A 26,679-nucleotide genomic window follows, 5' to 3' on the forward strand; every position below is an offset into this window, starting at 1 on the left:
CTTTGTAAACCTAACCATACATTTAGTTTGTTATACTGGACACCTTTTTATTTGTATGACCCTTTTTTTAATTTTATTTTTACAGGCGGACCAAAAATAGGAGTTTATATGTTAAATTCTGGAGGCAAGAAGCTCTGTGTAAAGGTGAGGTGTTTTTCAGTGTTTTGCTACATTATGGGCTTCATAGGTAGCCATTTACAGGCTTTGATAGGATATTTTTTCTCCCCAGGACATGCAGGTGCTATCAAAAGTGGAGGCCGGCCTGGAATTTAATCAGGTTCTTCTGAGACCGGAGGCAAAAAACTTCACTGAAGTGGCCACACTTGCCTGCAGAGGTGACCGCTCATTTCAACTCAAATAATTTCTTCTCATTTCACGTCATATCTTATGAGGGTAAATGCATTTGTCAACAACAGTTCTGTTTCATGCATCAGGTTCATCGCCGGGCCATGACGGGAAATGCATGAATCATATCAGTTTAAAAATTCTGGGAAACCGGACAACCTACAGCTTCCCTGGACTACATATGACACACAGGTAATGTCATTTCACACGCAGGTTTTGCTAAGAAACCTTTCGATTTATAGCCGAGCTTGATAGCCTGATAAGCCTGATTTGTATCTTAGCTAGCGGCGACTGTTGGCTGGGCCACGCCCCCTTGCCTGAGGTGTGACAGGTGTCGACATAGTGATGAAGATAAATCTGTTACAGAAGTAGTTAACACGTGTAAATGATCAGGAAGAGCCATTAACATGTGATACTGAATAACTGGGTGTTGTGGTGTCATTTTGTGGTTTCGTTCTGCAGAAGGACCATGGGGGATTTGTTCAGCCTGGTCCAGGTGAAACAAAGAGATGTGGACCAGGTGGACCTGTGGCTGACGAACTCCCTCTTCTTACCCGTCACTGTGATGAATGTCAGCCTCTCACAGAACCTGCAGGGACTGATGAAGGTGTGCATCGTTGCCTCGAATAATGACAGGAAGCAGATCTTTTGATTTTAAAAGATGATAATTTAATGTTCTCACTTCATGCCTTAAGAGTATTCTGCCACACATCACCCTTTTTCATCATGAGGATTCCCGAGTTCAGAACAGGACTTGACACAAATGTCTCTGCTGCCCCCTGTCTGTCAGGTGATGAACTTCAACGCTCCACTGAGCGTTCCCCAGGGCTGCTGGCGTATCCTGTCCCTCCAGCTGCTCAGCAGGACCCTGCCTGTCAACCAGGTGTTCACCCTGAGTCTGGACACCAGCCTGGGCACAGCCCTGCACATTCCCCTTTATTTCCACTCTTCTCCTCTCAAGGTAAAAAAATACCAGCTCTCCAAATAACACTGACTGTGGTTTCCCACTGCAGTGTGTTGGGTTGTGGACCAGATGTGGTAACGGATGATGTTTCTGTCAGCAGGGGGAAGTGGTGTTTGAGGGGAAGCCTGACTGTGGACAACCGTGCCCTGTCAGATTGTCTGAAACCGGTGAGACACCTCTTGTGAGAGAAAAGGTCATATTTAAAAAAAAAAAAAAAAGAATTTATGTTCATATATTAAGCATTAATTTTCTCTAACATCCCATCAGGGCGTTCAGATTGGCAGCGTACCCTCCTCCCCGACTTTTCCCCCTCGTCTTGGTCCGTAGACAGCAAACTGGCCGCTGAGCTCTGCTCTCGATGGCAGAGCAACAAAGACAAACTGCCATGCAGGTTGGTCCTAAATGCAATGCGCAGCTTCCCTTTTTCATGCCATCGTTACACACCGTTAACATCATTAATCTTTTTATAAATCTTTTTGTCTTCTCAGGTGGCCCAGGCTCCCCGTAGAGACGTCCTTTCCTCTGGACTTTGGTGCTACACCCGTCAATGAGAGCAAGGTGGGTAACACTTTAAGACTCCTCACTGAAAATAATGTGTGTGTGTATATATTAATTATATATATTTATATTCTTGGTTTCAGGTGAAAACATTTGTGCTGAAGAATCCTTCGTCTTCAGTGGTTTCTGTAGAGATTCGGATCCTCTCCCTGTACCCGGCCCCCTTAGAGGCTCTGGACCTCCTAACCAAATGGTACACTGTTAAAAGTATATGTTTTGATATTGCACAGAATTATTCAACTACGGTTGTTGTGTGCCTCGGGTTGTTTGGCGTGTCGTACTAGTGTTCCTCCAGCACATCCCTTGATATGATTTGTCAAACTGTTTTCTCTCGTTTTTGATTGACAGGTTTAATATCAGGCCCCTTTCTGTCAACATCAGCACTACTGACTTTTCTCTCTTGGCTTCTCCCCCCAAGGTTAGTCATGAGAATGCTCCTGGGAAATAACGCTGTGGCGATGTTTAATCTTTTTGTATTTACTAGAACAACTTATTTACACTTTTTTGGATAGTTTTTTGGGGTTCCCAACATGTGAACCCTTATCTTACTTTGTGGGCTTTCTTGTTGTGCTTCAATCGTGCCCGTTGTGCTTCCCCTTCAAACCTTTCTCCACCTCTTTGTGTGTGCGCAGGCGGGTGAAAACGTGAAGGCCATAACAGGAGAGGGTGTCCTGCGTCTGCTGCTGCAGCCCTGGGAGGCCAGAGAAGTCGCTGTAGTCTTCACTCCCTCTGAACACAAACCCACCACCACCATTCTCATCATCAGGTACTGATTCATATCAGCGGGACGAGTTTGTTCATGTTCATATGTGGATTTAGGTTACATACTGGCGGTTAGGTAACGTGAAAGAAACCACCATAAGCAGACGAGATTTTAAACATTTTCCAGCTGAAAAAGAAGAGCTTTGCCAACTCTTTTCCAATTAAAGTAGCGGGCAGCACCAGCTCCAAAGGACCCTACATCTTGCCAAGTGGTCAACACTGACAGACGGTCTCTTCTGGCGTCCCTCTGAATGAACCTTTCATTACCCACCGCGCTGTGACAATGGTTCTGTTCAAGCTTCCCAGTAAGCCATGACTATAAACCAGCACGCACAGTACCAGGACACTGAAACCAAAGCAGCTAATTGGGATTTGTAAAGGAATGAGCGTCATTAATTTTCATTATTTACTCCTCTTCTCTGCCTGTGATAAACATGTCAAAATGTTGAATTGTCAAAATGCCATCCTTGAAAAAAGGTCTCTCGCCCACCGATGTCCATGCATCTGCTTTCATGCTTAAGTACATTGCAGAGTGTATTAATTAATTATGCTTAATATATTATTTATTTATTTTTTTCAACCCGTCTGCAGGAACAACCTCACGGTGTTTGACATGATGACGGTGCAGGGCCACGGGGCCAAAGAGCTGCTCCGAATTGGAGGCAAGCTGCCCGGCCCGGGGTCCTCTCTGCGCTTCAACGTTCCTCAATCGACTCTAATGGAATGTCGTGACGGTGAGATTAATGTTTAAGCTGAATACGTGACTTGTTAAGCAGTAAACTTTATTGGTGCATACTCACTTTTAACAGAAAGATAAGAGCGGTCAAACAAACAAAGTTGCTGCTTGTCTCACTCCAGGCCTGCGCACCAACAAGCCGCTCTTCGCCATCAGAAAGAGTTTCCGGGTGGAGAATGCAGGAGAGCTTCCTCTGACGGTCATGTCGATGAATATTAATGGGTACAAGTGTCAGGGATTTGGCTTTGAGGTCTTGCAGTGTCGCCCCTTCAGCCTGGACCACAACACCTCCTCTGAGGTCACCATCGCGTAAGTTTACAATAGTTTTTTACTGTTGTCACTTAATGTTTGAATAATGTCTGTTAACGTCTTCATTGCTATATTTAATTGAAAAGGCTGGTTATCTGTGTTAATATTATTTATATATATATATATTTTTTTAATATATATATATATATATATATATATATATATATATATATATATTTTTTTTTTTTATTTATTTATATATATATATATATATATATATATATATATATATATATATATATAATAATAAAAATAATTGTCCTCATTTTACCTTCCTCCTCCTTTTTATATTTTCTTGTTATCTCTCTTTTGTATGTCTATTTCTTTGTGTCTCACTCTCTCTCTACCTGTCTGTATCCTCAGCTTCACCCCAGACTTCACCTCATCCTGGGTGATCCGGGACCTCACCCTGGTGACGTCACGCGGCACCTCTTTCCCTTTCACCCTCAATGTGACGCTGCCCCACCACATGCTGCCTCTGTGCGCTCAGGTGGTCCCCGGTCCCAGCTGGGAGGAAACCTTCTGGATGGTCACCATTATCTTCACATGGTTAGTACCGTTTACACCTGTCGGCGGATGTATCTTCAGGTTGTCCGTCAGGAACGCCTGGAAAGCACAAACGTCCACTTGAACTCGAGGTGGAACTGAGTAGGATTTGATGGTCAAGGTCATTCTGACCTCACAAAGCACATTTCTTGGCCATAACGTAAGAATACATTTTTTTTTTATGACAATTTCTGCCAGATGTCTATTCGAATAAAATGATTGATGTGATTAAGTAATGACATTTTGGACCGACATGGACGTAGACTGCAACTCGACTGGTTCATGCAAGCGCTACAAACGTTGAGAATTATAGATTTTATGAGTATCCGACAATTATGCATTATTGAGATACCACAGATCTAAGTTAAATTGTAACTGTTTGTCCAGTTACTCTGTTTTGAGGATCATAACAAGCTAACATGTATATACATATATAAAAAAGTAATATAGCAATCAAAAGTGTGGTTTTAAGGAGGGGTTGGATTACGGTCCCAGTTATGTTGGACATTTCTATTAAGATTATCCCAATATTAGTTCAACTATTCAAGTCATAATCTTTTCTAGGTTTTGGGTATGGATCAGAGGTGTGACGTAGTGTCTGTTGTATCTGTTTGTGTTTCAGCTTCTCCCTGTTTGGTGTGTGTGTGATGGCCTTCCATCAGGCCCAGTACATCCTTAGTGAGTTTTCCACACCGGCCATCAGGAGCAACCACAACTCTGTCCTGACGCGGGATAATGGTGCAATCAATAATATGGCACCCAATGGAGTGAAGTAGGTCCAATGTTTTTCTGTACTAGTAGACAGTGTGAGGCCTTAATAATGTGCATAAAGACAACACACCTGCAAGTGAATTAAGCAACTTAAATGTGTGTGTTTTTGTTTGTGCAGTAAAGCAAAGGGCAGCTGTAAGAGCTACGTGGACATCTGTCACACCTCAGACAAAGGTAAAGGCCGTGGCTCTCCGGCTGTGGCCAACATCCCCACCCCGCGCCCTCAATCATCCTCAAAGAGGGGCTCCTTAACCGCCTCGTCCCAAACACAAAAGAAACACAAGGTTTCACTCTATTACACCAAATACAAGGCGAGTCTGTCCACAGCAGTGCCTGATGCTATGACGATGGATGAAGACCATGAAATCCTCACACCAGATCCCCCTCTGACTCCAGACCCCGATGTCTGCAACAACAACAACAACAACAACGAACCAGCTTTCATCAGTGTGCTGGATAAAAAGACGTCCGTGGACTTTAAGGAAGACCCCATAAGCACTGTAGAAGATAGAGTGCCAGCAGCAGTTATGTTTCCCATGGAAATGCCTGCTGCTTTCCCAGATAACGTCACAGTCGGTCCAGGACCGAGACCCGGCCTGCTAGTGTGCCGGCCTGTAGAGAAGAGCTGCATTGACCGCTCTGCAGAGAAGATCAGCTCTGAGAAAAGGGACCGATCTGAAATGGAGGTAAGGAAGGTGCTGACGTGTACTGCGCCTGTATCCATTTAGATGTGATGTCTTTTGCAAAGCTTACAATCCTAATGACTTCTCATTGAAAAAAAACATCTTTACTTGATGTTCTTCTGTCTCCAGCTGAGAGAAGATAGCAAAGTCCAGAAAAAGAAAGCACAGAGTGCAGAGACTGGCACTGCATCAGGAAATAATAAGGGAAAGAGGAGTCGCAGGAAGACAGAAAATGTCTCCAGGTAGACCTCACTTTGTTTTTATCCATCGATTTATATTTATTCTGATACCGTAAAACTCTGTTTTTTGTTCTGTATTGTTTAAAGAGTGAGCAAAGAGCATCAAACTGTCATGAAGCACCAAACGGTAAGATACGATGTGTTGTAATTGTTTCCGTCTGATTACTGCCCTAGTGCTCCTGAGCACAACGTGGTAGTGATACCGGAAAGGGAGAAAGAACCTGATTGGAAAACAGGGGACCGTAACCTCCATGGACCCCGCAACAGGATCCGCTGCTGCAACGGCTCCAAGTCCGAAGCGCCGAAGCCCGGACTGAGCGTCGACAGCCCCCACAAACAGAACGGTGGGACCCGTCACTCACTCCTCTGCCGCCTCACTAACAAGATTAACTTGATTTTAAATCTCAACTGGCCGCGTCGTTGTACCCGGCAGGTGTGTGTCCCGTTCGTACTCGACGGAAGTGCGCCACGGAGCGCCGTGGCGGCGCAGTGTGTGAGTCGGGCTCGGACTCCGGCAGCTCGTCAGGCAGTGTGCGGGCCAGCAGAGGGAGCTGGGGCAGCTGGAGCAGCGCCAGCAGCCTGGAGGGAGACAAGGACCCCAATGCCCGAACACACGCCTGCACTACCTCATCCAGGAAAAGTAAGGGACCCTTGAGCACTAGCTTATCTAGGAAAACCAGAACCATTTATATCCTATTGAGTTAAATAAAGTGCATAATCATTCTGGTTAACAGGCTGTAGCTGTATTGTTTTTTTTTATTTTATCACAGATGAGAAGGGTCAATTACATTATTTTGACAGATTTTTGTCTTATTGTTTTTTCACAGGGGACTCCATGCAGTATGGCGTCTACCCAGCAGAGAGAGACTGCTACCAGACCGTGAATACAAACTACAAGACTCTCAGGTACCTCAGCACACACACACACACACACACACACACACACACACACACACACACACACACACACACACACACTCTACTGGACACAAGAACTGGCTTGAATAATGTGCTCTTATGGTAGCATTTGTCAGCAAAAGATTGATACTAGCTTATCTGTGTGTGTGTGTGAATGTGGACGTTTATTTTTATTTTTTTTATTGCGCTGTTTGTGAACTTTGCCGAGCACATTTATTAAATAAAAATAGTGTTATTATTTCCAAAAATGGTGTCCATGTTAGATTTGACCCAAACTGTTGAATAAAAGAATTAAATCTGATGTTTCTATTCATCTACTTTGCTCCATAGTCAGAAAAACGGTCAGATTATATATTTATTATAATTTATCTGTTCCCTGTTTAACTTGTAACTTTTGCTTTTTCCCCATCTAGCATGAACAGTTTGTACCGTAAAGACATTTGCCAAAGCCCAGATCCCACAGCGTCCAGCTTTGCCCCGAGTTTTGCTGCTGTTGCTGCAGGAGTAGACAGGAACATGGGTAAAGACACACTTCACACTCAAATAAACACCCGTCCATGTCTTCTTCCAGTATGATTTGTGTCTGTCTGATTTTCTAACGAGAAGTCGTTGCCTCCTCAGACCTGACGGGTCAGTATTTGCCTGAAGAGACGTGGTCGGCTCCGTCCATCCCCCTCACCAACGAGTTCAGATACAACACCACCGACGCGCTGCCCTACATACCTCAGCCGGCAACCACCGCGTCATACAACGGGTCAGTGCTTGAATGCAGGTCGTACACAAATGCTTTAGAAGTTCATCTCTCAAACTGCAGACATGCATGTTCAGAACGGAAGAAAGTTGCACATTAAATAATCTGAAAGGTCAGGTGTTTTATTTGAAGTGGGCGGAGACTGAAACGGCTAATAAGAGAGAGAATACTAGACAGACGCATGACTTTTGCCTGCGTGCATTAATAATAATAATGCCGTTCGTGTCTGCTGGATATGAAGAAAGAAAATAGTTTTCTCATGTTAGCCACGACAACGTTGTGTTAAACTTTGTTAACTTCTTGTAGGGTTCAGTTACAGCTTTAAAGAAGCCTAAATAAATCATTCATATATAATCTCCTGCTTATACTGTGTATATCTGACCTATAGTGTATCCACCGTATTCATATCATACTTCCAGCTGTGTATTCTGCATATAGCGTCTTACTAAACGCATATGCAGAATTTGTCGGTAACGGGACAATATTTGAGTCTTTTTTTTTTTTTTCCATTTTTGCTTTATTGGAGGGTGATTAGCTTGGAGAGAAAGGCGGATTATAGAGAGAGGGAATTTATCTGCAATAAACCAGAACCCCAGAAATGTTGTCCGTTTCCCCCCACAGGCTAAATCATTAAATCATCATCGGGCCGATGGATTCAGAGATTACTGTACGTGTCCGTACTGTATAGTATACATCTTGGTGTATTCCTACCTGCCTCGTACTCTACTGCATTGTGTCTTCCGTGCAATGACAACAAAGGATAATCTAATCTAATCAAAGGAGGAGAATGAGTTTGTGTTAAAAAAAAAACTGGACAGAACAACGTTCCTCTTTTTGTGGAAAACTTAAATTAATTTCTAATGTTAAGTCCCTAAATACAAATGGCGGCTTCAAATACATTCATCTGAAAGCTCTTGTATGCCACTTCACCCCCTTTGTCTACACAACCTTTATAACTGCTTAACATATCTTTATTAGTAAGATAGTGTGTGTCTAGTGCTGCAGTTATGTATCTTTGTGTTGCAGTTTTATCTGTCTCTGTTTTAACCGCTGGATCAATGGTTTCCGTGTTTCCTGCAGGTTTACTTGGACTAGTGCCAACAACCATTGCAACAGTCCCTACGCCTACCGCGAGGAAAGCAACTACATAGGTACACGCTCAGGCCATGGCTCTTTCTTATACTTTTAATCCAGTTATATAATCCTACCTCACTCTGTACTGTATTTAAATGCGACGATATAGAATTTAAAAGTTTGTTTTCGAATCGTCCCGCAGGAAATGGAACTTTTCCGGGCGGTTTTCCGGGTCAGGAGGCCCAGAATGCACACGGCAATCAGACCAGCTGGACTGAGGAGCAGCCTCAGGAACCAACCTCCACCTGGGACACAGCAGCCTGTGTGGGCAGCAAGGTGAGTCCCGATGCTAAACTCATGTGGGTTAATCAGGACCACGGGGGTCTGGCTGCTCTCCTGCTGCAGCTGGTTATGAATTATCATGCTGTTTGTAGCACTAAACATGAATAATAATAATAATAACAACAACAACAATACATAAACAAGCTTTTCTCTTGTTCACATGTTCACTTTATTATCATCAATGACGCATAACATCTTCAAATACACACATTTAAGAAGTTGTGACCAGCAAATGTTTGGGATCTTTGTTTAAATGCGGTTAACATGATTACACATCTATTTCTGTCAATCAATTGATCATACAATGAAAGTTATGTATTTAAAAAAAATTAGTAGTTGTAATTCTCATTACATCCTGACAGCGAGCAATAAATCAGGTCGGTGTTGCCGACTGGTCTTACAGGCTGCATGTTGTGAACAGCAGCGCCTCCACCAGCAAAGGCCATCAATATCCATACTTGTCATGATAAATAAACTATGAAAAGTTAATGTCCCGCTGCGATGCATAATGCCACGTCAATAAAGAGGACCAGAGTGCAGTTAAAGTTGTGTAATGGGGGAAAGAAAGTGTGTTTACATAACATGATGTTAAAATCATGATGTAACCGTGAAGTCGGGGGAAACTATGAGGAGTTGGAGTTGAGTCACAACCGATTGCACCTTTTATGTCACCGCAGTCCCACATGTTCCAATACAGGAGTTACAGAAAAGAGCTTTGTGAAACCACACACACACACACGACAGGCACACTTTTGAACAGCAACACACACAAACACACTAAAGACAAAAGTCAAAAGTGTCCTCTCTGTTGGGACTTAGAAGGAAGTTGCCGGCTCGTTTCTGCCGGAGCAGAAATGAGGAACAAGATCGTCCGCTTTAATAAACTCGGTCTTACTGAAAGTGGGTTTCCATAAACTTCTCTTTCGTTCGCTGCTTCTCCTTTTTGTACAACTGTAGATCAAAGGCACGCTATCGGTGTGCAAAAAGAAATTGCAGTACATGAATGTCCTATGAGCAGAAAATGTATTTATTTATTTTAGCATTTTAATTGCTAGTTTCTATCCTTTTTTTTTTTTTTTCTTTAGTGTGTGTGTATATGTGTATATATATATATATATATATATATATATATATATATATATATATATATATATATATATAATCATTTATAATTGTAAAAAAAACATCGGGACAAATCTATTTGTTACATGTTTGTGTTAAAAAATGACATTCATCGTTATATGTTTGAATTTTTTACTCTCAAATACTGCTCTCAAAATTCCAGTATCTGTCTGGCTGAATACCGTGAGGTAATAATTGTGTTTTTTAAAAACACACCTCAATCTAAACTATGATTACTATGAGAGAGCACCTCTATCCAAAGCTTCATCAAATAACTGCACAAGAGAATAGATTGTTAAATTCCAAATGTTACAAGCAGCGACTTGCAGTGTCGGAGGAATATTTCTGTTAAAGTGTAGAAACGGACCAGAAGGCAAAGTTCTCCAGCCAGAAATCAAATCACCACGAGTCCTCAAGAGATTTTTTTTTATGTTGAGGAGTGAGAGAAACTAGAGCGGGAAGATCATTTTATTTTAGCTGAAAAGCAGAGAAGTGACCGCCACGTCGTCGCTGCAGGGAACAGACAGCCGAGAGGGGAGGTTAGAAAAGGTCACGAATGTCCGGTACTGGGGTACAACTTTGGACCGCACACAAAGCAGCGACACATATCAGGGGGTTGAACAGCTAATATCATCTCTCTCTCTCTCTCCCCCTACAGCCATACTTCTCGGGTACCCGCAGCCTCTCCCCCATGTCCGGTCTGTTCGGGTCCATCTGGACGCCTCAGAGCGAGCCCTACCAGAGCCACTTCCACCCCGAGCGATCGGCCCCGATGTCCCCCGTGTCCCCCGTCACCCCGCCTCACTCTCCCTTCACCCGGGAGCCCGAGGGAACCTGCGCACCCCCCATCCAGTACTCGAGCTTCAACCCCTTCGGCCCCCACATGAACCTGGACATATGGAACTCTTCCTCCAACCGCAGCTCCAACTCGCAACTCTCCAACGACTCTGGCTACTGCGGAGATGTTTAAAAACTAAACAAAAGAAAATAAACAAAAGCGGGGCAGACCGTAACGATACTTGCAAACGTATAAAAAACAAAAAAACATTGACATGTAAAAGAAAGGAAATAAAAATGAATGTTCTTTTATCATTAATGGGGAAAATGTGAATATTCCTTCTCTTTTATGTTCCCATGTTAAATGTTGTGAAAGGTTAAGCATTTGTTGTATATTTTTCTAGATGTTTTGCAGTTTTGATCATAGAAAATAAAAATAAAAAGGTTTTGTACTTCAACAGTTTTAAAAAAAAGAAAAAAAGAAGATTACGTTAATGTAGTATTTTAACTTTATCTGTCTTCCTAACGTCTCCGTTTTTCTTTCTTAGCTGCTCTCGAAGACTATTTTTCAATCGCTTGTCGGAGCCCATGGGCGCATTTATGTTTCATAATGTTTGTTTCATCCTCTGCTTTATTTTCCACAGACAACAGGCTTAAAGCGTGTACCCTCGTCCTTCCAGTGGAGGAAACGTGTGACGTAGTTCCACGTGTCTCTCTCTCTTGCTCTCTGGTGAAAGGCCGTGTCTTTTTAAACTACATTCGGTACATGAAAAATGATCATGAAAATGGTTCATTGTGGAGTTTCCCTTAAAAAAAAAAAAGGTGTGTCCGTCAAGGAAAGTGGTGAAGATCCTTCCTCTTCTTCTGGTCTGACGGACATCACCAGTCTGAGGGTCTACTTCATCAATTGATGCTTTTATAATTATCGTCCCGGTGACTTCTTGAGGTTCCATTTCTCTCTCGGCTTCAGTAGAGAAGCGTCAACGTGGTTTTTCAGGGTTTTCGACATTGAAAAATAAAAAAAATATTGAGTTCATGTGAAAGATACGAGTGCCCATCGTGACTGCAGCGGCGGGTCCCAAAGGGGCAGAGTGTATTTCGAGGGGGAAGTGTTTTTGCGAACTAGAGAAGTGATCCAGAAAACATTTAAATGGGCGAATGCATCTTTCTGTCGCGCCGTGACGAAGAGGGAGACGCCGAAGCTCATCCAGGTATTTCCACTGCTTTATTTTCATTGCTATAATCACGTTTTATGGCGAGGGCCGCTGCGGTAATCGTGGACTTGAGTGTTTATAGATGATAAACGGTCATATTTATTTAAAAATATATAACACTTTTATTTATTTGTGTTGAAATGATGCATTCAAAAAACATTCAAATGAAATAAAAAACCTGATGGAATTTATGTAAATTAAAACAGAAGTTATCATTTGTAATGTTTCGATGCATCATTTACATACAATTAATTACAGTAGAAAGAAAGCATTATGTGCCATTGTATTATCCATTTATTTTTAAACCATGGCCACAGAAAATTGCCCATTCTGATTATTTTTCGAGTAGCCGCACCTGTGATGCAGGTGTTTTAGACGAGTCATTATTAAACTCTATAAAGACTGCAAAATTGGGGCTTAACTAAAGAGCTTTGAGCTTTTGTTGTTGGAGCAACAAGTAGAATATAATAGATGAATACCTTTTCAATAGAAACCATATAATATATAAGGCAATATGGAAACACTCGTTCACAATCACAACTGTTTATTACCGCGTACGTTACACACGCAGCACAGGTGTGAATAATAAAATGAATGGTTTGTATTGAGGGTCATGTCGGTTCATCGGTACACAGCCGTTAATGTTATTAGTAGCACCGACAGTTTAGTGAAAGTGAAGGCGCTTTATCCCAAAAATATATTTTTTCTCTTTATTTTCTCAAAAAATGTAATTAATTAATTAGATGTGTTATACTTGATATATCAACCATCCATTTTCAATACCGCTTATCCTCATTAGGGTTGCGGGGGCGCTGGAGCCTATCCCAGTTGACATAGGGCGAAGGCAGGGGACACCCTGGACAGGCCGCCAGTCCATCGAGGGCAAACTTGATACTTGATATATATATATATATATATATAATAACACAGATAACAAGCCTTTTCAATTTAATTTGTAAGTTAACAGACATTATATATGTCTATATATATATATACGTATGAATATACACATACATATATATATGTGTGTGTGTGTGTATATACATATGCGTATATATACGCATATATCTATATAGATAGATATATATCTCAGCTGATGGAGGGGCATTTTGATAAATAAGACCATGTGTTTCATGTGTAGCCCCAGTCAGCAGTTGTAATTTTGTTGTTCTAAGATTGTGCAAGAAAAGGCCTGATGGTTGCTTTTCGTTGGTGTTTGGCAGGAACTCGAGATGTCGATCGTCCCTTTTCTCTCGTGTGTCCTGCTGCTGATGCATCAGAGCTCCTCGCTCTCCGCAGCCCGGTGTCACGGTTGTGAGCCGACATCCTGCAACTGCTCCAGACAAAGCCTGCAGGCGATCCCCGAGGGGCCTTCAAAGCTCATCGCCGAGCTCGATCTCTCCTTCAACAGACTGCGGACGATAATGAAAAATGACTTTGTTGCATTTTCCCGTTTGCAGTCTTTGTTGGTGAACAACAACCGAATCCAAAAGATCCACGACGAAGCATTTTTCCCGTTGACTAATTTGGAGAAGTTGGACTTGTCCTTCAACAGACTGGAGACGTTGTCAGCTGGATGGTTTGAACGCCTTGTTTCTCTTCAGCACTTGAATCTTTTGGGGAACCGGTACGCACTGTTGGGTCGAGGCAACCTTTTCCAGCCGCTGAAGAGATTAAAGACCCTACATTTCGGAGGACCTGACCTTCAATCTGTCCGAAAAGGTGACTTCTCTGGCCTCCGCGCTCTCGAAGAGGTTGTTTTTGATGGAAAGAATCTGCGGGTCTACGCAGAAGGAAGTTTGAGTCAAATCGGGCCACTTAAATATGTCACGCTTGCTCTGAATGGTCCGTTTTGGAGACATCCAACGCTGGTAGAAGCCGTACTGTCTGATGTCGTGCACCCAGACACGACCTTGTCATTCACTGACTCGCGGTTCTCAACACGGGATCAAATCCTCCCGTTCAACGTGGCCCGCGGAACCACAAGTGTTATTTTTAAAAATGTTACCATGACCTTCATGGCTTGCATTGCATTTCTGGATATTATGTCGGACTCTAATTTGACTTCGTTGGCACTTGTAGATACTAAAATCCTCAGAACTTCTTTCCGTGGCATCGGATATCCCCGACAAATGAAGCGCTTGGAGGCGCTCGTCTTCCGAAACGTGGCCGTCCCTCGGTTTTACAACTTCCCAGCCCTCCTGTTCCTGCGACCTCTGGTGGGCATGGTGCGAAGACTGTCTCTGCTCAACAGCGAGTTCTTCCTCTGGCCCTGCGTGTACTCCGCCGATTTCTCCCGACTGGACTTCATGGACGTCAGCGACAACCTGCTCAGTGACGCGCTCCTCAGCCAGATGATGTGCGATGGCGACGGCGGTCTTTGGAGGCTGCAAACCATCAACGTCAGCAGGAATCACCTGCAGACCATCAACAGCCGGCTCTTCACCAAACTGATTGAGCTTAAAAACATCGACCTGAGTGGGAATGCGTTCCACGTGATGCCTGAGACTTGTTACTGGCCGCCGAGTCTCCAGTTCTTAAACCTTTCATCGACACATTTAACACAGGTAACCACCTGTTTGCCGGTGAGTTTACGAACCCTCGACCTATCGGACAACGGCTTGACCGCGTTCAACATCCAACTGCCTTTTCTCACACGTTTACGCCTCTCTGGCAACAAGATCGTGCGGCTGCCGGACGGGCTCTTGTACCCCCGGCTCGCGTTCCTCTCCATCCAGAACAACAACTTGCAGACGTTCAGCGGCAGCAATCTGAATCCTTATAAGGACCTGAAGATTCTGGAGGCCGCCGGTAACAAGTACGTCTGCTCGTGCGACTTTGTGGCGTTCGTGACGTCGAGTCGCTCGGCGGATCGCCGAGTCGCACTCGGAGACGATACCAGGTCGTACGTCTGCGACTCCCCCGACGCCGTGAGAGGGAAGAGCGCGGCGGACGCCGGGTTGTCGGCGTTCGAATGCCACGCGGCTTTGGCGCTGTCTTTGCTCTGCGGCGGCATGCTGGCGCCGATTGTGCTCGTCGCCGCTTTGTGTCACAAATTCAGCGTCGCGTGGTACCTGAAGATGACCTGGTTCTGGCTGAGGGCCAAGAGGAGGCCCAAGTTGAATAAGAGAGAGCTCGAGTACGACGCCTTTGTGTCCTACAGTGAAATGGACTCCGGTTGGGTGGATGCTCATCTGGTCCCGGAGCTGGAGCAGTCCGAGCCTCCTCTCCGGCTCTGCATCCACAAGAGAGACTTTGTTCCCGGAGGCTGGATCTTGGACAACATCATGGACGCCGTGGAGAAGAGTCACAGAACCCTGTTTGTCCTTTCTCGGCATTTTCTCAGCAGCGAATGGTGCAAGTACGAGCTGGACTACACCCATTTCAGAGCGTTCGACCAAAACGACGACACGGTTGTGCTGATTCTGTTGGAGCCCATTGACAAAGAGACCGTCCCCAAAAAGTTCTGCAGGCTGCGGAGAGTCATGAACTCCAGGACGTACCTGGAGTGGCCCGATGACGGCGACCGCGTCCCCAGGTTCTGGCACAGCTTGAAAGCGGCTCTCAAGAGACCCGATAACGGGAACTGTTACTTTGAAAAAGTGGACTAATTTCAGAGTTCAGTAAGGAAAGATCTGTCACTTTTAAGAGCGTTTCAATGTCACTTTCAGTTGGATGAATGTGTCTCAATAAAATGTCTTTGGTCATATGTTGGGTCTCCTCAATATCTGCTGTATCCATCTATTCATTATTTTACTCATTCCCCCCAATGCCTCCTAAAAAATGACATTTCTGTACTAATTTGTCGTCCATAGTTTTGTCTTCTATAGGTTCCCTCTTGCCATTGAAGCGCTACATTTATGTACCCCGTGACATCGTGTTTAACATCAGAGGGATTAGCTCCATCTTGTCTTAGTATTTATCTAAAATGACCTAGAAAAAAGTGAATTCATGTCAGTTGGCACTTGAACAAAGTACATGTGTAGTGTGAAAATATGTATTTATGTTTACGCATTTACGTTTTGATGACGGATATAATTGGTGTGAAAGCAGTTAACTGAAAAGAGTTGACATATATATGTGTGTGTATATATATGTATTTGTATATATGTGTGTATATATACGTGTATATAGACATGTATATATGTAAACGTGTATACATACATGTGTATATATATATATATGTGTATATATGTGTATATATATATATATGTGTATATATGTGTGTATATATATATGTGTATATATGTGTGTGTATATATATATGTATATATACACACATATATACACACATATATGTGTATATACTGTATGTGTATATACTGTATGTGTATGTATATATATTTGTGTATATATATGTGTATGTGTATATATGTATAAATATGTATGTATATATACATATAGGTATCTGTATATACATACATACATATACAGATACATATATGTATATATACATATATATATATACACATATATACAGATACATATACATGTGTATATATATGTATATATGTGTGTGTGTGTATATATATATATATTTATTTATATATATACACATAATTACAGTATATTATAAAAAAGGTAAAAATGTTGTATGTAATGTAATTAATTAAATAAATTTTGTATGCACTCATATTTCTATGATACGTGTGTGTGTGTGTGTGTGTGTGTGTGTGTGTGTGTGTGTGTGTGTGTGTGTGTGTGTCTGTGTGTGTTAATGTGCTTGTGTGGCTAAAAGCGTGTGTAATTCATTGTCAGGCTCTTGAGAGCTGACATATTGCCGCTATTGATCTTTAGTCCTAAAATAAACACAGAAGCCTGGATACTGATGACAGGCAGGCCAAGGGAGTCAGGGTGTCCTGATAACACACACACACACACACACACATTAATGCTCAACGTGCACATATAAACAGAAGCACATGCACATGTGTACAGAGGTACAGATGTCTGAAGGTTGGTAAAATTAGAAGTGCAGGACTTAATCGGCGAGACTTAAATCATTGCTTTCATAATTGATATGTTGTATAAAAGAACTCACTACGTCTAATTTATTGTGCGTTATCTACAGTAAAGTAAACCAGCAAGATTTGATCTTTTATCTCCCAAAAGCCACTTACAAATATTTCGCAGCTCAAATTCAAGTTTGAATTCTTAATTTGACTTCTTAAAATAAAAGCTAATATTGATTATTTCTTGCAAAATGTTGTATTTTACCTTCGCTTGTAATATACACCCACAACATATATGAACAAATTAAAAAGTGAACACCTTCCCGGTCCTTGACCGTGACTGGAAAGTTCCCAAAGAAATTATAGTCACATGTTTCTTTTTCTTTTTTGTTTGCAAATATTACAGCGCTGTTTTGAATTGTAAAATATTTATTTGTGTCTCTCTATAACTTTTAAGCTGTGACTTTAACCCAAAACCCAAGTCATGTTTTTGGGGAAATCATATTAATGGTAATATTCTTTATTGTTCTTATTCTCAGGATAAAAACAAATAAAGTGATGCGTGTTTGTGTGTGTCTGATGGAACTTATTCTTCATCATATATTTATATTGTTGCCCAAAAACTCAAATTAAAAACACAGCAATGAGCCACACTGTTGCGATGAGTGACATGTTCCTTCGTGATGGAAAAACACGGGCACACACACACACACACACACACACACACACACACACAATCCTGTTCCACACACCGGACCATCAAATGTGTATTATTATTATTATTATTGTGACAAATGCACTGTGTATCCCTGTTTGAATAAAAACTACAGTGAACACCTGTTATAGAAAATGGTTGGGCCTTTTATTAAAGATAAAATGTCATATTTGTCACCTGTTTAAAAAAGAAAATGTCAGTCTGAACTAATTGGAATTTGTCCTGAGGGCCACTAACACATTTATGGTTTTGGTATCAATAAAAGAAAATTAACAAAAACAACAATTCTAAAAAAATTAAATAAATGCAAGGCCCACGAGCTTTATTTGGCCTTCATTATCGCTCTGTGTGTTCAAGTAAAATGAGGCGTGCACTTTGTTCATCTCATCCAACGGTCTGTGCCAAATGTTTCCAAGTCATCAGCCAACGGGTGTGTCTGAGCACAAAATCCTGCTTTTTTGAAGACGAGGATCGGCATTGCGTGTTGTCGTGGGGGGGGCTCTGGTCGGATGTCGTGGGTCGTATAGAACCGGGTCGTGCTGCGGCTCGGTCTGCTGCTGTGGGTTCAGAGTGAGTGTTCCCCCTTTAGAAGTCAAAACGGCATGTGATTTGATTTCACGCTCTTTTATCCTTTAACTGGCCTGATAACGGGGACGGGGAAGAAAGAAAAAAAAGCAATGATGTTTGTGTGTGTGCGTGTGTCTGTATAACGACTCTCCATCATCTCCTAGCAGGGGATCCATTAGCCCTGGACCCCCTCCCCGGTTGCCCAGTGATAAAGTAAACAAAGTGTGTTTGGCCAATCCGACTTGCAAATATTTGCTCTGGCAGCTACCTCATCCTCCGGCCGTGTGCTGAGGTATATATACAGGGGCCGACCTGACGGTCCAGTATTACATATGCAAACACACGTACAGAAAGTAGATCCATCAATGACGCAGGACAGACCTCTCCTCAGACTTCAACACAGATTCACCTGAACCTGGCAGCTACGGTAATAAAGCTTTCACTTCTTCAACCAATTTTATTTATTTATCCTATCAACAAACTGCTTTAAGTATTGAATCTTGCTTTTTTTTTTTTTTTTTTTTAACCAGTTTTGAGAAGCCGACAATGGCGGCAGACGTCATTAGAAACTTCCTCATTCAGGCCCCGACTCCAGCCTACTTCCCCCTGGTTTTCCAGCACTCTCCATGCAAGGAGGCCGAAGATGTGGAAATGCTGGAGGACAAACCGGAGATGAGGGAAGATGAGGAAGAAAGAGAGGGAGACGAGGAGGAGGAGGAGGATGATGAGGAGGAGGAGGATGAATCTGAAGCTCAGGAGGAAGAGGAGGGATGCTTGGAGGTTTTCTTAAATCCTGCCCACTACGCGTTGGATGTGACCAAGCAGTTGCTGAGGTTCGCGGACCTCATCAGCCGGGACGTCCAGCGGTATTTCGGCCGCTGCTCCGGTGATCAAGAAGCTTGTGACATCTACAGCGACTCGGTCTCCGTGACGACCAGCGGGCGTCTGCGTTACTATGACGACCTGCTGAAAATTGCGAGAGCAGGAAGCCCAGAGGTGCAAGAAAACCGCTTGAAGACTGGTGCCGAGGACCAAGGAGTCGGCGTTGCTAAGGGCAACAGCAGTCTGGGGCCCCTGGCTGAGCTGTTCAACCAAAGGGGCCACAGTCAGGGCCGCGGCCGGCCCATGGTCAAGCGGCTCCTCCCACTCAGCTTCTGGACCGAGCCCATCCCCTGCTGCTCTCCGGTCAGTTTCAGCAGCACACCTGACGTCACGCACACGCACAGTGACACGCCTTCACAGGCCTCTGACGCACACGCGCAGCACAGCGCACACGCGGACTCTGACGCGCACGCGCAGCACAGCGCACACGAAGACTCTGACACGCACACCCTGGACAACCCTCAGCTGGACTTCAGTGACTTGCTGGCCTACTGGGATCCGAACCCCGAGCTCACGCACACACTGACGGAGAACACACACATGCAGCATTAAGCCCCCTGCGGGGACTCACAGGTTTATTCACGTCCTTTTCAACCTTGATAGATACTTGTACAAAATGTAATAAAAAAAGGAGAGAAAAAAAACAAATCAATATGTGTTGCGCTCAGTTTTCTTCTGGAAGCCTGTCACTGCAGTTGATCAAATATATGATATTTATTCTAAAGGATCAGTTGCCCCACCCCCTCCTCCCCGAGGCCCCCAGTTCACACAACGGACTACTACGCCCTTTAAATTCATACATTTAGAATAAGTAGGAAAGACATATTGTTTTAATAGTGAGATAAAAGAGATAGAAATGCATGTAATAACATGCTTTGAGTTAAATACAGATCTGATAAGGCCCAGATGCTGCTACACCATCTGGTGGGTGTCGGGGTCTGAAACTAAAGACACAATAAATAAAATGATCAAGAAAAAAAAGATGAAGAGGGAAGAGAGGAAGAGTTCTCGAAGTTAGTTTTTGCCAATTCTGAATCTACAGGGCAGCATTCGATTGGCTAACACTGGAAAGAGTCTCCTGCAGGTCCTACCGCCTGATTGGATGACGGCCAACACCAGTGAAATGTTGACACACATCTATCTTATAGACATAAAGGTGCAACCCCTCAGCGACACATGTGAGGGGTCCGTACCTGGGAGGAAGGAGGCAGCAGAGCAGAACAAACGCTGACATGAGGACGCACACACTTTTGACTGTAGCTCTGCTGGGCCTGCTGCTCTGGGCCTCCTGCGGCCAGGCTAAGGACACGACACAAGGAGACTCCTTGGAGGAGACAGAGGAGACTCCGGGAGAGCAGGCGGCGGAGGAGGAAACCGAGAAAACAGTGGAGGAGAACAATGTGATGGTTCTCCACAACACAAACTTTGACAGAGCTCTCAGCGAGAATCAATATCTACTGGTTAAATTCTGTAAGTACACATATATATAAATATATACTACATTTGTGATGCTTTTTAGCACAAACATCAATGTCATTAGTGAGCAGTTTTGTGTTAAAAGGTGCCGTCTTGATTAAAATATACATGGAGGTTTATCCTCGGGCTGAAGAAGACAAACGGGAAGCTTCGGGAATGCCGAAGAGCTTGAGTTCAGAGTATTTATCTCAGTATTAATGTCTGTTCTAGCCCCCACGAGCAGCGAGGCGTTATCGTAGAGGCCACGTGCAACTCTCCAGATGCTCTCTGGGTTCGACTCTCCCACAGTTGAGAGGTCTGGACGAGGAAAAGATGAAGGCTGAGCCAAACTGCCACCGTTGCTATCAGCAGTATATTTACATACGTATCTTTGCATCAGATAGCGACAAAAAGAAAACCTGACGAGAGGCCGCAGGTCTGCTGCTTTGATGAGTGACTGTCAGTATTCATTCCATCAACTGCGTGTTTGTGTTTTCGTAATGCGTCTAGATGTTCCCTGGTGTGGCCACTGTAAAACCCTGGAGCCTATTTACGCTGAGGTCGCTGGAAAGTTGAAGGAGGATGGATCGCCGATGCGTTTGGCCCAAGTGGAGGCCACCAAGGAGCAGGAGCTGTCCCTGGAGTTTAAAATTATGGGCTACCCCATTCTGAAACTGTTCACAAACGGAGACCGCAAGAAGCCCATCGACTACCCTGGTAAACACACACACACACACACACACACACACACACACGTACACACACACACACACGCACACACACACACACACACGCACACACACGCACACACACGCACACACACACACTCATTTAGTTACTGTGTGTGTGTGGGTGCACCTGTTGAGTGCTAAACCTGTCTAATGTCTTTTTCGTGCCCGAGGTTATGTGGTTGGCTCAAAGCAGGCTTTCTTTATCTTTGTTTGTTTGTTAGCTAATTATTACATTTTCTTTGATAATTAGATGACAGCATTGAAACTACTCCCATGTTTGTGTGTTAACTGTGAAGCTTTACCCTGGAGAGGATTATTCGCTTTGGACCCCCTGCTCCTCCTTTTAAGTCAATAGTATAACAGTGGAGCCAAAATACACACACTCGGACCCTTAAGGACAAAATGTCCCCATTGAAACCCATTAAACATCACACTAAACACATTAAACACCACACTAAACACATTAAACACCACACTTCAAAATTATTATTTATTTTAGTCTTTTCCACCAGATTGAGTGGAGATCTCATGTGCAGTGTTCTTGGTTTCTACCACAAATGTTTCTATCCAATTCAATGATTTATCAAAATATTCATTAACATATCTCAGACTGGGGTGTGTGTGTGTGGTGGGGGTGGGGGTGGTGGTGGTGGGGGGGGGGGGGGGGGGGGGGGGGTGTAATCCTCAAGCTTTTTGTGTTGCATTGTGTAAACAAACTGGCAATTAAAGAGGTGTACAATTCTGAAAATGAATGAATGTGTGAAAGTTATGATCAGGACTGAAAGGTTAAAAGATATGAAACAAGTATTAATATCTAATTTCATGAGACAAGGGCAAAGAAATAGTCCAGCAGTAGCCAACCACCACAAGAAGTAAACAAAACAAGAAGTAAACAAACCAGATATAATGCCTTTACCTCTAGCTACACTGTTCCTTTTAGTTTTTTTAAATTTTGTTATCCTCCATCTTGGTGAGTGAAAGCACCTGAAGTGACTCTGGAGTGACTTCATTTCTTTGTGCTCGTGTGTGTTTTCCAGGTCCCAGGACAGTGGAGGCCATGCTGCAGTGGATCAAGCGCTGTACGGGCCCCGGCGCCCCCGTGCTCGACACGGCAGACTCGGCAGCTCAGTTCATCGAGTCCCATAAAATCGCCGTCATAGGATTCTTTGATGTACGTTTATATCTATTTTATCCACCCTTCCTAATAAATCACCTGATCACATAATGTATATTTACATTCCTATTTATCTTTTGATTTCTATCTATTTCAGAATCTGGAGAGTGAGGCGGTGAAGGTGTTCAAGACGGTTGTTTTGGCTCTTTCTGACACCGAGTTTGCTATGACGACGAGTCCAGAGGTTTTCCAGAAGTATGGAGTTGAAAACAACTCAGTGGTGCTCTTCAAAAAGGTAAAACATTAGTTTGGATACTAAGTGAGAGGCACAGAGTCATTGAAAGGCTGAGCCAAGATACAAGAAGCTGAAACGTTTGTTTGCTTTGCTGCCATCTAGTGCGAACGGTGTGTTCCCTTTTTGAGGAGTAAATGTCCTCACAAGGATGGAAAGACGAGGATATTTTGCAAATTCTGACTTTTCAAACTTTTTGCATAATCTTGACAGGGCTTAGGTGAGGTTTAGGGTTACATTCAAGCCATATAAGGTAGAGAAACATATTAGACCTGCAACGACTGTAATTATTTTTTATTATTATTATTTCAAATAATTAATTAGTCAATGAAATTTCAGAAAATAGCCAGGACTATTATACAAATTAATTATATATATTATTATTATTAATATTTTGTGTGTTTTTCATCCTGTCATGCTTCAGTTTAATGCACAACAACCTGTTTGTGTTACACGCTGAACATACATACTGAAGTGCCTGCTGACATTTATTGATAGAAAGTCAATCAAACAATTACAAAGAGACACAAATAAACACTTATTTGTGTGTGCGTGTGTGTGTGTGTGTGTGTGCGTGCAGTTTGACGAAGGCAGAGCGGACTTTCCATTGTCAGAAGGAGAGCTGAATCCAGAAGATCTGACCATCTTCATTAAACAAAACAGCCTGGAGCTGATCATCCCATTCCGCCTGGAGGTAACACACACACACACATATATGTTTAGAAATTCAAATCAAATGTAAAGTGATATTGAAGTTATACATACTGTATAATATAACTTCAATATCACATACTGTGTGCGTTTTCAGACTTCAGACCTGATCTTCAACTCTGGCATCCCGCTGCACGCCCTGCTGTTCATCAACTCCTCTGTGGAGAGTCAGACAGCCCTGGTGGAAGAATCCAGGCCCATTGCCAAAGAGTTCAGGGGCAAGGTAACTGTGTGTGTGTGTGTGTGTGTGTGTTGCTAGTAGAGTATGTCTTTGAAAGAAAGTCAGTGACACAAATTTAAATTTAACCTTATTGTGTTTTTTTTGTTTCCTCTTTATGTCTGTGTGTGTGTGTGTGTGTGTGTGTGTGTGTCCGTGTGTTATGTAGATGCTGTTCGTCTTGATTGACACAGCAACAACTGTGGCTAATGTGCTCAACTACTTCGGCGTATCCGACAAAGACGTCCCCACCGCGCGCCTCGTCAGCATGGAAACGGGGAAGAAGTTCAACACCGAAGGCGGCGATCTCGCCATAAAGTCACTGAGACGGTTGTGCCAGGATGTCGTTGACGGCACCGCCGAGGTAACAAACACACCCCGTGAGTTCCATATTCAGTCCCGCTGCTGCGTCAGGTAGCTAATCATCTCTTTTTGTGGTGCAGCCTTACTTTAAGTCTGAGGAGATCCCAGAGGACTGGAATAAAGAACCAGTCAAAGTCCTGGTGGGAAAGAATTTTGCGTCCGTTGCTCTGGACCCGACCAAAAACGTCTTTGTGGAGTTCTGTAAGTTCTTCCGTCTGTCGGTCTGCACTGTGACACAACTCAACTGGAACGTAGCTAAATCAACTTATTTGGACAATTTCGAACCATCTTCGAAACATAAAACCATAAGCTCATGAGCTAAATAATGAGTTGAATTGACACTTATTTGTGCGTGTGTGTGTGTAGATGCTCCATGGTGTCAACACTGTAAGGATCTAGCTCCCATCTGGGAACAGCTGGGCGAAAAGTACGCTGACAGAGATGACATCATCATAGCCAAGCTGGATAGCACGGCCAACGAGGTGGAGTCTTTACCCATCTCTGCATTCCCAACTCTCAAATACTTCCCGGCTGATGAAAAACAGGTAGCAGACATCTTCAAACGGACACACATGTTCAGCTATACGCAAGCGCTTTTGATTATTTGCCATCTTGCCCTCCGGCATTTCTTCTTTTTCTCCCTCTCCGTTAAGGTGGTCGACTACAGTGGAAAAAAGGATCTGGAGAGCTTGTCTAAGTTCCTGGACGACGGAGGAGTGTTGCCCGAGGCGGAAACATCTGAGGAGGGAGATGAGTTTGACGCTCAAGGTGACGACACTGGCGATGAGGTCTGTATCTTTACCGGTACTTTATGTATTTCTCCACTTTATTGTAAATGTAGTCCACTTCCCTCATATCTCTCATGTCATCTTCTTCTTCTCCATTTCAGGACGTTGCTATGTCTAAAGAGGTACCAACCAACACATCTAAAGAAGAGCTGTGATGTCACTTTGGTTTTTTCCACCTTAAAATTTTTCTTAATAAAATGAATTTGGGTTACAAACTGTTGCTCATTACTATTTTTTAATGGGTTTTAAACTCTGTTTTGCTTTCTCTTCATACTTCACATGATTTTCTACAACACGATAGTCACCGTGTGTAAATATAACATTTAATTTCTCTAAACGTCTCGTGAATAAAAAAAAGAGGTAAGTTACATCGTTAAGTTTGACTGGGACTCTTTCTGACTTTTCAAAGTGATGTAAAACAAAAATAAGTTTAATGTACGAGACAGTCACGTGATAACGTAATCAGAAATATCTGCATGTGCCATGAAGGTGAACAGCGTACACATTTAGAGGGGAAAATATGATACGGATGAGGTTTTAAAGGCGATGGAAACAAATGGAGAAACAAAGATCTACAAAATCAATAGAGTGACCATGTTCAAGAGGAAGTAGATTTAAAGATATAAAAACTGTTTTGTTTCTCATTCCGACGAGACGGAGATAAGCGTTGCAAATAATGTTGGACCGATCAAAAGTATGGGGTCAGATCAGTCTCAATAATTGCAAATGCACACAGAGAGACTTAACAATGCAAACACAAAGATTTACAAATGCGCACGGAACAATTTACAAATATGTTTGATTTACAAATGCACACAGAAGGATTTACAAATCAATTAGACTCACAAATGCACGCAGAACGACGTATGACGAATTGAGAAAAAAAACACCTGAAGGTGAAAGGCCGTTTACATCAGCATTTTCATAGAAATAAAAAGAAAAAAAACTGACAATTTAAAGAATTATATTTGTATGTGAATATTTACTCCTCTAAAAACCCTGTTATTATGAAAATAAGAATGATAAAATAGCAATTCATGATTTAAAAATGTACACAATCTAGTCATGAGATTGTTTCATATGTATTCATTTATTTGTTCACATCTTTCATTTTGAACATGTTTTGGCTTCCATAGGGTATACAACCAGTGGTGTATAAAGTACCTAAAAGCAATAAGTAAAGATACCTTACTGGAAAATGACAGTAAAAGTCACCTATGAGAATACTACTTAGACAGTTGTGCTCACAGTTTACGCAATCCAACGCGGTTCAAATCGTAATGCGGTGCTCTCGCGGCTCCTGTCTGGTGTGGTGGCTAGCTAACGTTAAGTTAGCTAACGTTGGCTAACGTTAAGTTAGCTAACGTTAGCCAACTAGTGGCGCAATGATTACAGCTAAGATGACTCAAATCAACAAAATCTCACAACTGTCAACACTTCCTCAGCTCACTAACTCGCTAGCGGTCTGTCTACTACACTAATTGTCTCATTTGATTTATGATAGCTAGCAAACGTTAGCCTAACATACGCCATGTAAAGCTAAATTAGTTTCGGGGGGGAAATGTTTCGGAGTAAAAGTATCAGTTTTCTTTGCAAAATGTAATGAAGTAACAGTGAAAGTAAACAGACATATAAATAGTAAAGTACAGATATCCAAAAAACAGATATCCAAAAAAAACGACTTAAGTACAGTAACTAATTATTTCTACTTCGTTACTATACACCACTGATTATAACATCATAGTAAATAAAAGGGGGTAAAGTAAAAAAAAAAAAGGCTG

The 26,679-nt window shown here is 42.7% G+C and overlaps 4 protein-coding genes across 7 annotated transcripts in view; all 4 read left to right on the forward strand.

Annotated features, from left to right (window-relative positions):
• Positions 1-11,216, forward strand: part of tmem131l (transmembrane 131 like) — a 30,060-nt gene extending 18,844 nt beyond the window's left edge. The window contains exons 10-34 of one of the 2 annotated variants that reach the window (XM_034555957.1): positions 86-144; positions 230-335; positions 435-537; positions 808-952; positions 1,136-1,306; positions 1,407-1,476; positions 1,577-1,700; positions 1,798-1,867; positions 1,951-2,060; positions 2,216-2,285; positions 2,500-2,633; positions 3,221-3,363; positions 3,488-3,674; positions 4,038-4,223; positions 4,843-4,992; positions 5,110-5,677; positions 5,804-5,916; positions 6,088-6,257; positions 6,347-6,553; positions 6,741-6,819; positions 7,245-7,351; positions 7,453-7,585; positions 8,663-8,733; positions 8,859-8,992; positions 10,779-11,216. In XM_034555957.1, coding sequence (XP_034411848.1) covers positions 86-144; positions 230-335; positions 435-537; positions 808-952; positions 1,136-1,306; positions 1,407-1,476; positions 1,577-1,700; positions 1,798-1,867; positions 1,951-2,060; positions 2,216-2,285; positions 2,500-2,633; positions 3,221-3,363; positions 3,488-3,674; positions 4,038-4,223; positions 4,843-4,992; positions 5,110-5,677; positions 5,804-5,916; positions 6,088-6,257; positions 6,347-6,553; positions 6,741-6,819; positions 7,245-7,351; positions 7,453-7,585; positions 8,663-8,733; positions 8,859-8,992; positions 10,779-11,090 — 3,722 coding nt within the window. In that variant the 3' untranslated portion in view covers positions 11,091-11,216. The remainder of the gene's footprint in view (positions 1-85; positions 145-229; positions 336-434; positions 538-807; positions 953-1,135; positions 1,307-1,406; positions 1,477-1,576; positions 1,701-1,797; positions 1,868-1,950; positions 2,061-2,215; positions 2,286-2,499; positions 2,634-3,220; positions 3,364-3,487; positions 3,675-4,037; positions 4,224-4,842; positions 4,993-5,109; positions 5,678-5,803; positions 5,917-6,087; positions 6,258-6,346; positions 6,554-6,740; positions 6,820-7,244; positions 7,352-7,452; positions 7,586-8,662; positions 8,734-8,858; positions 8,993-10,778) is intronic. The other variant, XM_034556032.1, reaches the window with a different exon arrangement.
• A 103-nt stretch (positions 11,217-11,319) lies between these two features.
• Positions 11,320-16,195, forward strand: LOC117746792 (toll-like receptor 2). Its single transcript, XM_034556136.1, has 2 exons — positions 11,320-12,108; positions 13,335-16,195. The coding sequence occupies exon 2, from the start codon at positions 13,344-13,346 to the stop codon at positions 15,720-15,722; it is 2,379 nt and encodes a 792-aa protein (XP_034412027.1). The 5' UTR covers positions 11,320-12,108; positions 13,335-13,343; the 3' UTR covers positions 15,723-16,195.
• Positions 16,196-18,187: 1,992 nt separating this feature from the next.
• On the forward strand, positions 18,188-20,290 carry LOC117738564 (protein PERCC1). Of its 3 annotated transcripts, none has more exons than XM_034544450.1 (3): positions 18,188-18,772; positions 18,876-19,800; positions 20,270-20,290. In XM_034544450.1, exon 2 carries the CDS (start codon positions 18,892-18,894, stop codon positions 19,777-19,779), a length of 888 nt encoding a protein of 295 aa, XP_034400341.1. In that variant the 5' UTR covers positions 18,188-18,772; positions 18,876-18,891; the 3' UTR covers positions 19,780-19,800; positions 20,270-20,290. The 3 variants fall into 3 exon arrangements, with proteins under 3 accessions (XP_034400341.1, XP_034400334.1, XP_034400351.1); XM_034544443.1 differs by lacking the exon at positions 20,270-20,290 and having other exon boundaries at positions 18,188-18,348; positions 18,513-18,772; positions 18,876-19,864; XM_034544460.1 differs by lacking the exon at positions 20,270-20,290 and having other exon boundaries at positions 18,188-18,348; positions 18,610-18,772; positions 18,876-19,847.
• Positions 20,291-20,381: 91 nt separating this feature from the next.
• Positions 20,382-25,113, forward strand: pdia2 (protein disulfide isomerase family A, member 2). Its single transcript, XM_034544475.1, has 11 exons — positions 20,382-20,697; positions 21,193-21,399; positions 22,451-22,584; positions 22,685-22,822; positions 23,400-23,513; positions 23,628-23,753; positions 23,917-24,111; positions 24,191-24,311; positions 24,477-24,655; positions 24,764-24,898; positions 25,000-25,113. Exons 1-11 carry the CDS (start codon positions 20,460-20,462, stop codon positions 25,051-25,053), a joined length of 1,641 nt encoding a protein of 546 aa, XP_034400366.1. The 5' UTR covers positions 20,382-20,459; the 3' UTR covers positions 25,054-25,113.
• Positions 25,114-26,679: the final 1,566 nt, after the last annotated feature.

Source organism: Cyclopterus lumpus, chromosome 1 (genome assembly GCF_009769545.1).
Source record: "Cyclopterus lumpus isolate fCycLum1 chromosome 1, fCycLum1.pri, whole genome shotgun sequence".
NCBI classification, from domain to species: Eukaryota; Metazoa; Chordata; class Actinopteri; order Perciformes; family Cyclopteridae; genus Cyclopterus; species Cyclopterus lumpus.

What these genes read in the sequence shown, in the direction of transcription:
- LOC117746792 (XM_034556136.1), top strand. Translation starts at nt 13,344, where the DNA reads ATGTCGATCGTCCCTTTTCTCTCGTGTGTCCTGCTGCTGATGCATCAG.
- LOC117738564 (XM_034544450.1), top strand. Translation starts at nt 18,892, where the DNA reads ATGGCGGCAGACGTCATTAGAAACTTCCTCATTCAGGCCCCGACTCCA.
- pdia2 (XM_034544475.1), top strand. Translation starts at nt 20,460, where the DNA reads ATGAGGACGCACACACTTTTGACTGTAGCTCTGCTGGGCCTGCTGCTC. An exon ending in ATATCTACTGGTTAAATTCT is followed by an intron (nt 20,698 to 21,192) that starts GTAAGTACACAT and finishes TAATGCGTCTAG; the next exon opens with ATGTTCCCTGGTGTGGCCAC. An exon ending in CCAAAGAGTTCAGGGGCAAG is followed by an intron (nt 23,754 to 23,916) that starts GTAACTGTGTGT and finishes TGTGTTATGTAG; the next exon opens with ATGCTGTTCGTCTTGATTGA.